Source organism: Ostrea edulis, chromosome 7 (genome assembly GCF_947568905.1).
Source record: "Ostrea edulis chromosome 7, xbOstEdul1.1, whole genome shotgun sequence".
NCBI classification, from domain to species: Eukaryota; Metazoa; Mollusca; class Bivalvia; order Ostreida; family Ostreidae; genus Ostrea; species Ostrea edulis.
In genome coordinates this window covers 43,590,439-43,602,316 of record NC_079170.1, presented here as the reverse complement: position 1 = coordinate 43,602,316, position 11,878 = coordinate 43,590,439, and the positions used below count along the sequence as shown (strand labels likewise).

At 35.6% G+C, this 11,878-nt stretch overlaps 2 protein-coding genes across 2 annotated transcripts; both read left to right on the top strand.

The window, feature by feature from the left end:
- The first annotated feature begins 609 nt into the window (after positions 1-609).
- Positions 610-5,132, top strand: LOC125656498 (isatin hydrolase-like). Its single transcript, XM_048887099.2, has 2 exons — positions 610-677; positions 3,413-5,132. The coding sequence occupies exons 1-2, from the start codon at positions 610-612 to the stop codon at positions 3,927-3,929; spliced, it is 585 nt and encodes a 194-aa protein (XP_048743056.1). The 3' UTR covers positions 3,930-5,132.
- Positions 5,133-7,191: 2,059 nt separating this feature from the next.
- LOC125656499 (isatin hydrolase-like) lies at positions 7,192-11,616 on the top strand. Its single transcript, XM_048887100.2, is given in 5 exon segments — positions 7,192-7,202; positions 9,369-9,539; positions 10,619-10,709; positions 10,711-10,789; positions 11,267-11,616. Coding segments are annotated over 5 exon segments (702 nt in total).
- Positions 11,617-11,878: the final 262 nt, after the last annotated feature.

Genomic DNA, 11,878 nt, shown 5'->3' with positions numbered 1-11,878 from the left:
TCCCCATTGTAACGTTACCCCCCCCCACCCCCCCCCCCCCCGGAAAAATGGCTGTATAGTAGCCTTTCCCCCTAGGAGGAAAGTCTATAATATAGTAGATCTTCCCTATAACAGGGTTACCCCCTCACGTTTTATGGTTTTGATTTTAGAAAACAGATTATGGAAAGTCAGTCAGGCTTTGTACAACAATAATTGATATTGCATAGACGTGAGTATCGGAAAGTGTATGTTGGCGATAGTTCGAATGTAGATACATGTACATGAATTTTCATAGAGATACATTTTGGATATATACTTTACGGTATTACTGAGAAAGTATAGTGCATCCGAAATTTCTTATATATATATTGTATATTGTTATATATATATATATATATATATATATATATATATATATATATATATATATAGCATTTGTCAAACAAGCCAACAGACTTACATTGAGACCTCAAATGCAATGCGAGTTATCCTTCATTGGACTCCTTATGTGATATGATATCGTTCGGTAGGTTGATATATTTAGTGGGCGCGTTTGATCTCTTTGCATCGTTCTTTTCCTACTGTAGTCCATTTACGCCTTATGACCATGTGCTATTTGATATAGTGAACATGCAGTATATGGACGACGAACCTGCAACAGCAGCTGAGGAGATTCGTTTTGGAGAGAATCATTTGTTGTATGCTTACTATTTACGCTTTAAATGCAAATAAAGTACAAAAACAATTAATAGTATATAACGTACATTGTTTAGAATTTTCAGGGTTTTTTTTTTACTGATAATGTGTTTTAATGTGCATCTATAAATATCTATATATATATCTAAAAATATACTCCAAACCTTTTGCTGATTCTTTTGGGGGGGGGGGGGGTGTCAAACTTAGTTTATGATGATTGCACGGAATACCAGTTGTTCCGTATTGGGCACGGCGAAGCTGAATCCCAATACGGATTTCCATTCCACACCCTGTATGACTCCATATTATATCTCAAACTATCTGTGAAAGTAAAAAATACAATACAATGGAATTATACTTTACAGTTAACAAAGTATAGAGGAAAATATACAAATTTTTCGCATCACCATTTCCCAGCCATATTGACTTTTTTGTTGCATTTACCAACGCATGCCCAATGCAGGGTGTAGGGTGTGTACACCAAAAAATATATACCTTTGCACTTGATTACGGAAAGATGTACACTTTGTGGTCAGTGTAAACAAATCGAGTGCGCCCATTGTTTCCAGAATGACCAACCTATCTTGACCTTTTGATCTAAATCATAACAGGGATCTGAAAATCCTGGAGAGACTTCACACATTATATTGCTAAATCACAAATAGTATTCAAGAAAACATCCTCACCAATTACATGAAAGGCGAAGATAACGAACAGTGATCAATCTCATAACTCCTATAAGCAATACAAAATAGATAGTTGGGCACACACGGACCCCTGGACACACCAGAGGCGAGATCAGGTGCCTAGGAGGAGTAAGCATCCCCTGTCGTATAAATATTTGTGAACAGAGGTAATGTCTATATTTCTTTTTGGACAGCAATTCACGACGAGTTCTTCTGAATCATGACCGAACGTTATCGCTAATGCACGGAGGAAAATTGAATAAAGTTGCAAAGACTAATACGTATAATAGATTTTGAGATTATGTACTTCAGAATATATAATACTATGAAATGGAAGTTTGCTAATGTGTATGTGCATGGCAGCCTCCAGCGTTTTTCAAGTGAATCATACAACGCTTTATACTTTTTTTTTCTCACTTTTAACTTTCACTTCCATGGCATCTTGTACAGTTTAGATATTTCAAATCCAGAATCTATAGATACATAAATAGTATTGTCACCTGACTGGTACAATCATATAACACTAAAATGAGAAATCTCCTTTGTGGAAATAATATTCCTAACTGTTTCCAACTACATGTTATTAAAGGGACTGGTTCACGTTTTTCGAAAGAATTTTTTTTTTCATTTTTGATGTTAAAAATTGAAAATATTTAATGCTGACAACAAAAATTTGAACCATCTGAATGCAAGGATAAGAGCAATATTTTAGCTTTGATAATGATTTATGTAAACATATACTCGAGGTTTTTGTGTAAACAAACAAACCAGTGAAACGCTAATTTTGTAATTTAAAGCATCTTCATGTTGTACAATCACAAATTTTAAGTTTTAAATAACACATTTTCTCTCTGGTATACTTGAAACGTAGGGTGTATATTAAACTTAGATCAATATCCATTTATTTTGAAAACTTCGTAAACAATAAAACACATTAATCTTTGTTTTCAAAACAAATAATAAACTCTTTTTATTACATGTATATACCCATCAATGTTTCATTGTTTATTGGGTTTGTTTTTGTTTTGTTTTTTTATACTGTGGAGTTCACAGTGTGCTCCGGTTTTCCGGATCACCACACTGTGGTTTTCTGATTCCGTATCAGTATCCTCAGAAACTGATGACGTCACAATGCATCAATGCAACTTTTTTTTTTTTTTTTGATACTGTGGATTTCAGTGTGATCCGGTTTTCCGGATCACCTCACTGTGGTTTTCTGATTCCGTATCAGTATCCTCAGAAACTGATGACGTCACAATGCATCAATGCAACGTGTTTTTTTGGGGGGTTGGGGGTGTTTTTTTGTGTGGAAAATATTGAACGCGTCGCAAACAAAACTGCATATACAAAATGTAATTTCACTGTATGTCTGTTTTTGATAATTTGGATTACATTTATTATCTTATGAATGTGGATTTAAAATGCATAAGGGGGTATATAATAAATTTATCATTACTGCAGTAATTTGGTCCGAAGAGTTGGATCATGTCTCGTTGACAGGCGTGGAACATTCAATCAAACTTGACGCTTCGCGTCTGGGGTGATATGATGACCTGCGCCTGTCAACTCGACGTGATCCAACTCTTTAAATCAAGTTACTGTAGTAATAATATTATTTACCGTGTCAATTTAACCAAATTTACAGACTTCTGTGCAGACGAGATGTTGTAACTGTATTAACACCTTTATCCCCATTTGTTGTATTGCTTATTTTTCATCCAGTATAATGGTCCATAATCAATGGCTATTCATCCAATAAATTACACGATATTCAGGGGTTTCAACTGTCTCGTTCTAATGTCAGCATACATACTGCACATTTCATGGTCGTTATAACGATTTAATTTAGCAGTACAACTTGTGATTGGATTAAATACTGTCTGATGCATTTCATATCAATTGTTATACCGTTCTTTATACATAAATTGTAACTACGGATTACTACATTTACTACATTTACCCGATCGAGATATAGGGCTCACAGCGGGTGTAACTCATTGATAAGGGATCACTGTTCGTTATCTTCACCATTGTGGTTTATGTACTTACAGAGTCTCAACCGATGATTTGACGGCATGGGAGGACAAATACGGAGAGATCCCCAGACAAGCTGTGGTTGTGATGAACTCTGGTTGGTCTCACAAATATCCAGATCCAACACTTGTCTTTGGAACACCTCTACCCAACGATACCTCATCGTTTCATTTCCCTAGCTGGCACGAGGAAGCCGTCACATGGTTGATAACCAAACGACAGGTCAACGCCCTTGGTGTTGACACTCCTTCTACTGATTATGGACAAACCAAGACATTTCCCTGTCACAAGATCATGGGGAAAAATAACGTAGTAGGTGTAGAAAACGTAGCGAACCTTGACAGCATTCCGGAAAGTGGCAGCATCGTCTATATACCCGTTATTAAATTATTTGATGGTAGCGGTGGACCTACTCGACTTTTCGGAACATACGACGACGAACCGAACAAAACAAATTCTGCCATGAATGTCATGAGTACCGCAATCTACGTCTACCTCTTGCAAATAATAACAATCTTCGTTTACCAATATTGAATATAACTCTATGTTCCATTAATCCCTGTATGCTTAATACTAATTCACATATCTAAATGTTTTTAACAGAACAGAGCACGGTTTTCGATAGCATGTACATTATTCATGCATATTTCGAATTCTTCAACAAGCATTTCGAGCCTCAGTTAAATTCAAATGCCTTTTTGTTTTTTGTTCAATTGTATGCCTTATAAGCAATTTGATTGCGTAAAATACTAAATGCGAAAAGAATTCCAAGATTCTTTTTAAATAGATTGCTACTAATATTGAGGAGGATTATATATGTGATAATCGTTTTAGACAAGAGGATCAATATACAATACTGCAGTCCTCGAGCTAAAAATGATCTGAGTAGTTGATGTCTGCTGCTTGACATTACAAATCTGTTTCTGAAGTTCCATAATCATTGTAGACATTTTAGACAAGTGTATGAAGTGTTCCTCGAAGATAGTGCAAGATAATTGTCTATGACATGGAAGTAATTTCTACAAATGATGATTGATTGAATATTGTTCATAGGAATCGTTCACTCATATGGAGACGTCACCATGAAGGGATCTTTATCGTGCCACATCTGGTGTGACACGGGGCTTCGGTTTTGCGGTCTCATCTGAAGGACCGCCCCATTTAGTCGCCTCTTACGACAAGCAAGTGGCACTGAAGACCCATTCTAACCCGGATCCCCACGGGGTTGATACAAATGAAGTTGGACTATTTAGATAAACGGTGTATCAAGGCCATTAACTGTTTTAACTCGCATTAGATCGTATAAAGTGAGTGGAACTCACTTCCGTTCCTCGCAACTTCATCGCGACATATCTATCCGAGATAAATATGTTGATATCATTTTATCAGCGAAATTACCTAACCTTGAATTAGAACACACTTTAAAAAAAATGTTCTGAGTCCCTCTCGTTTTCAGCTAACGGGCTATTTTAAAAAGCAGTAGATTGATTTATCACTCGACATTAGTCTTTAGTGCTGATTCTAGACCTATAACTATTTATCCTTTTAATTATGTGTGGGGGGTTTTCCTTAATGATACGTATTTATGCATAATTATGTATCCAGGTATTTATATTGTTAATTTTCGTTCCTCTTGTTTACTATTTAAAAAAACCAATATTTGATGTACTTTACTGATATGCTAGTATGATTATTTTAGTCATGTTATATTAAATTCCATATACAAAAAGCTTTACTGACCTAAGTATGCAATAAATACATGTAACGGAGAAAATTTACTACTGGTATGTATTTTTGTGAACCTTTCGTCCTTCACTATCAAAATTATTTATATACATCCATCGCTATATATACTTCTTTGATAAGATTCAAAAATATATTTAATATGGATGACACGACAGCCGTCGTTAGTCTCATAAGTCAGGCAATAAAGACAAGTTTCAATATATTTAAAATTTTATCTATTTATAAATTAAATCAATCAATTTTATAAATATACAAACATATTTGCAATTTACAAACCATCGAAAAGAAATACAAATAGCCCATGACAAGGTGAAATTCCTAACGTTGCATGTCCTTCCTAGGCCTTTGTGTTATGCCACGTCTTATGACGACGGCCCCAGTCCACTGACTTCCAGTGTAGTTCAATGAACACAAAAGGAGGGTAATTACTTTGGAATGGTACACTACTGGAAAATTATTTGAAGATTACTGGGAGTTCGTTGGAAAATTGTTGGAAGATTGCTGGAACCTTATGACAAAATGAGTACAATAAATCTCAAGCTAAACGTTCTATATATATATTTATTTCCTAATTACCATAACTGTGCAACATACAACCGTGCAACTAACACGCTGTACAACACTCTCTCTCTACAACACCCTTAAAAGATCTGTTAACGTCGTCAAACACATTCAGTACCTGACAAATACGGCACACTACAAATATAGCAGTTAGATATAGCACAACCCATTAGCAGAGCAAAAGGAAAACAAACATCCGGTAGGTAAATAACCATGCACGTAAAGAATAATTAGAAATATAACATCGAACACGTAAAGTCTTCAAACGTTACTCTAAATACAAGACTTAAATGATAACAAAAAACCAACTCACTCCTACTGGATATTGGTTACCTGACGTGAGATAGATTATGCATTCCATATTATTATATGTATTTATAATATTTGTCACTGACCGTCTACAGAAATGTCTGATTTAAACTCCATAGAAGGCTAGGCTTCGACTCGCCTTTAATGACATTTAACAACCTGACAATTTTTGGAGACAATCAGTAACAAACTAAATAAAAGTTTTGTTTTGTCGAGGACCAGACCAATATATTTAACATAGAGATATATAACAAAGAAATATAATCTAAAAGACGTTCCGGACACAATGTCGCCGCCTCAATTTTGCTACTCAGAGTCTAAAACAAAATCCGACGGCAATCACGTGACCCGTTGTATTCAATGACAGAGCGTCATTCTAGTCTGAGGCCAGACAGATCTTTAAGGGGATAATGACGGTTATGTGTTCGTAAAGCTGTACAGTAAAACTATACTGATTGAATGACATTTGATTTTGTATTGGCTATATAGCGTTTTCATAACCCGGAAAGTTATGACACAAAACGATGAAACGTTATTTCTGATAATGTATTGCATATAAAAGAAAGCATCACAGGCTCTTTAAACCACCACTCGTTATGGATGATAATCCATCCCAATCATGCCGTCAGTTCCTTAAACTTAGATTTACTGACAAATGAAGAGATGCTGTCAACATAAGCAACGTTTTTCTTCTTTAAAAGTACAGTTTTGTATTTCAGTATACCAACACCCTGTATGTTCTACAAATATACTTATACTATTGAATCCAATATTTTTAATTACGAGCAACCTTTACAGTGCCTAAATATAAACCATCTTATACTTAATCCGCCCAGGTCTAAACCATATTATACTTAATCCGCCAACGTGTAAACCATCTTCTACTTAATCCGCCCACGCGTAAACCATCTTATACTTAATCCACCCACGTGGTCTTTACAGTGCCTAGATATAAACCATCTTATACTTAATCCGCCCACGTGTTCTTGTTTTTCTTCTTTGGACTATATTTCAGCTGGATACATCATGTATGTCATTACAGGTGATGTTGATATCAATGAAAATGAGGACCTGAAATCACTTCAGAAATCCTCGGTCTTTTAATTGGCGAGAGAGCTTGAGTTCAGTCGAGGAGTATGCGTGACGACGGGTTAGATATCAAAAAGAACTTGATACCAGCATGGATAAAAAGTATAACAGGAATATGAAAATCACGTATTGGACACTGATGACCATATATTCCTCTGTGTTTAGTGATAAGTGATCCACGAATTACATAAATTACATGAAGAATGTATTTTGGCCCTAGTTGACAATGTTTTAACAACTTTGTCTTTTTTTGAAAAAACGCATTATATTGCAACTGTAAACAAACGTGGCATTAATTCCACATTCAATATTTTGGTAAGCATACGTATATTCTAACTTCCCTTTCAAAATATGAAATTCTTCAAAATCATGTTTCAGTTTTAAGCACATTTCATATCCCAGTCAATGGGACAAATGAATTTGAGTTACCGTACCTATACTGGATTCAAACATTACAAACACATATACATTGCTGGATCAAGTAAATGCTTCACTAAGCCCCTATCTTTGCCCCTCACAAAAATATTAACTGATGTGAAGGAGAAACTTCAAACATCAAATGTGGATTCTACAAAATTCTGAATAAGTTTCAATAAGTTTGAAAACCTCAACAAAATCCGCAAGATAAAAACCTATGACATTACAACACTTTACATGACCATTCCTCACGATAAATTAAAAACTAGTACTAGAATTGTTGACATTAAAGAAAGTTGTTTCTTCAATAACAATAAAAAAGAGGACCTCAACTCAACGTTATTGCAAACGGGATGATTTAAGATTTTTCATCCTCGGCATTTCATATACAAAGATATATGTAGCAATATTCCATTATGGTGACGTCTCCATATGACTGAAAGATTATCGAGAGAAAGTTAAACAATATGCAATCAATCAATCCACCATCACCTGTAAATGACGTTTGTATGTCTTCACCGATTCCATTGTTCTGCGAAGGGTCAATTTTTAAGTCGAGCATGTGTACTGACAAATAAGTTGATATTCTATCATTGGGTAAAACAGCTGACTGAGATGTCTCAGCAATTAGGGTCGTTCATTGTGTTCTTATATTGACTACGTATACATTGTTGATGCCTCTGTATAAAAGGCTCACGACCAGTGTGACCGGTTGAAAGGAGACGCTTACTCTTCCAAAGCACCTGATCCAATTACTGGTTTGTCCAGATGTCTGATTGTCCTGCACTAAATTTTGTATTCTTTATAGGAGTTATGAGATTAATCACTTTTCGTTGTCATCACCTTTTCATTTAACTAGGTTATAGGTGTAAAACAAATTTTACAGTATACAACGACCCCTTCTTATTTTAATACAAAGAATAGTACGCTCCCTTCTAATATGTAGAGTATATAAGTTATATTTATAGTACTTTCATTCGTTTCTCAGGAATATAGAGTGGCGTGGCAGTCGGGTCGCGCATTGAAAAGACTGTCACTCCTTCTGTACAATAAATTCCATACAAACGAAAGAATGTATTATGACCTGTGTCATTCGTAATAACATTGCACAATTACACACTACGTGGCATCATACACTGTAAGTATGGTATTGTCAACAGTTAGAAGTAGGAACAAAATTGCTAAATTCGACTTTCTGTTCGGTGATATTCAATTTGACGTTTTAGAGTTTCAAAACGACGTTGATGGTATTACATTATTTCAATATGCATGGTAGTGGATCTTTAAAATTTGGATGAAGGATTGGGCATAAATATTTCCCAGACTTAACTACATACAACACATGATATTTGCTGTTGAGAGTTTTTATCGATTAATAATGATAATTTTCATTCATATGTCGATTTGATATATCCCTGTGAACTCGAAATACGAAGACACCACAGAATCGTCCACTTCTACTTCATACTTAGATATTTTATTGAAAATAGATATCAACGGCAAACTAACAATTCAACTTTATGATAAACGGGATGATTTCAGCTTCTCCCCGATCAGATTCCCATATTAATGTAGCAATATTTCATTATCACCTGCATATGATGTTTAAGATTTATATCGCTCAACTGATTCGATACACAAGAGTTTGTTCTGCATGTGGTGTGAACTCGAAACAAAGGATACCGCAGAGTCGTCCATGTCTTCTTCATTTAAATGCGAAAAGGGAACAATGTGTTTATTTCTACGATAATATCCTATGATTACAGTATATATAGCTTTAAGAGATCAGTTCTTAACAACTTGCACGATCTTAGCCTTATGCATGGGTTCATACTGATTATGTGATTGTAGGCTTGAAAACAACTATTTTGCCATGCCAGAGCACATGGGGACTCACATAGACGCACCAGCCCACTTTTCAAAGGACGGCTGGAGGACCCATCAAATTCCTATAGAAAAATTGCATGGACCAGGAGTCATTATAAATGTCAAATCCAAAGTTGTGAACGATCCGGATTACAGGTGAAATATAGATTTAAAAAAATCCGTATGAATGAATATAGTTTATAATTACTTATTAACGAATAATTAGCACAATGTTCTTTTGTCAAAGTACATTTTCAAGGTATTGTAAATTCAAGGATCCAAAGAATCACTATAGATATTTGTCTTAAAGTTTATGCAACGTATTTTTAAGTGTATATTTTCTTATCGCTGAGCAAGCTAGTTTTCTTACTTCGAGAAAACCCGTTAAAAGAGAATCACAGATGCACAAATACAATATTTATATGTAGGTCACCCTCTGTTAATGAGTAATAAGTTTGTTTATCCTACGTAAAATATTTCATGAACGAATTAGCTGAATTAACTACAAGTCTGTGACTCTTCTTTTTTGAGAGGTAAATTTGTGAGAAATACATTGAGCAGATGTTTTGGTGTGTTCACGACTGTGCGTGCGAATATGAGCGCAAGGAGGTGTGTGTATTATTTACATGTGAAATTGTTAACTACTAGTATTTGTAAATTTGATATGAACTGTTTTTGATACAAATTAAGGCAAACGTTTATTTTGTTACAGTTTCACATGGAATTTATGAAGTCCTGGAAGTTAGAAATGTAGGTGCGTGCGAGATTATATGTGCGTGACTGTATGCATTGCGTAAACACAACATATGAATAAACTTCGTAATATTCCCTAGTTTAAGCTCCGCCTATTTTTTTAAATACTGGAACACATCAGAATACTATTCGCCACACCCTTCACAGACGAACAAGTCAAACATCTTCCTCGGGCATGTTCAAGAAATATCTAGGATTGACTTTGTCTAGTTGATATCCATCTGTCTGTATCAGGAAACACTGGTCACTCTCAAAACAATGTATGTAAACTGATACGGTACCAATTTTGATGCACCAGATGCGCATTTCGAAAAATGTGAGATGCTATTTACAACGTATCCATATTGTTTCCCTGTGAAAGATGAATTTACATGGCATAACAGTTGGTAATATCTGTACATATTCAAATGTATGATTACACAATATATATCAAAATCATTTGTTTCGGTATTATATCCTCCATTTCATTTTATTTATTGCAGAGTTTCTGTAGATAACGTATTGACATGGGAGGAAAAACACGGAGAGATTCCGCGACACGCTGTGGTTTTGATGAACTCTGGTTGGTCTCTGTCACAAATATCCAAACAAAACCCTTATCTTCGCAACCCCTCATCATGAGGATGCTTCTGAATTTCATTTCCCTAGCTGGCATGAGCATGTAGCAATATTCCATTATCACCTGCATATGGTGTTTATATATCTTAACTGATTCGATATGCAAGAGCTTGTTCTGCGGATAGTCAGTTTTTAAATCCAGGTAAGCTACCGACAAACAAGTTGATGGTACAGGGATGTCAGCAGTCTCGATTGAAGTCAGCATTTCGCAAATTCTATGGTCGTTATAACGATCTAGTTCGTCAATACAACCTCACAAATGCTGTCTGGCGTGTTTCATACCGATTGTTAAGCCGTTCTTGGCACACTGATTTTGACTGCGGATAACTCCGTTTACCTGATCAGGATATAGGGCTCACGGCGGGTGTGACCGGTCAACAGGGGATGCTTACTCCTCCTAGGCACCTGATCCCACCTCTGGTGTGTCCAGGGGTCCGTGTTTGCCCAACTATCTATTTTGTATTGCTTATAGGAGTTATGAGATTGATGACTGTTCGTTATCTTCACCTTACATGAGGAAACCGTCACGTGGTTGATAGCTAAACGACAGGTCATAGCCGTTGGAGCGGACAGTCCCTCAACGGATTATGGACAAACCAAGACATTTCCCTGTCACGTTATCCTGGGGAAAAATAACCTCGTAGGAATAGAGAACGCAACGAACCTCGACAGCATTCCGGAAAATGGCAGCATCGTCTATATACCCGTTATTAAGAATTTTGGCGGAAGCGGTGGACCAACTCGACTTTTAAGTACATACGACGACGAACCGAACAAAAGAAATGCCGCCATGCGTGTTATTAGTACTGCAATCTACATCTACCTCTTGCAAATGATTACAATTTTCGCTTATCAATTTTGAAACTCAATGTTCAAATGATCCCTGTATGCTTGATACTAATTTAAATATCTAATTGGGGTTTTTTTTGTGTAAAAGTTAAACAGAACGGAGTATGATTTTCAATAACATGTACATTATTCGTGCATGTTTCGTATTCTTCAGCAAGAACTTTGAAATTTAATTAAACTCAAATGCTAAATTATTCACTCATTCAGATGTCTTATAAGTGATTTGATTGCGTAAACTAGTAACTGCGAAAAATATTTTAAGCTACTTTTTAAAC

Bases quoted from the DNA above. Each gene is read 5' to 3' on its own strand.
- LOC125656498 (XM_048887099.2), top strand. From the start codon at position 610: ATGCAGTATATGGACGACGAACCTGCAACAGCAGCTGAGGAGATTCGT. The intron at 678-3,412 runs GTATGCTTACTA...ATGTACTTACAG, and splicing joins TTTGGAGAGAATCATTTGTT to AGTCTCAACCGATGATTTGA.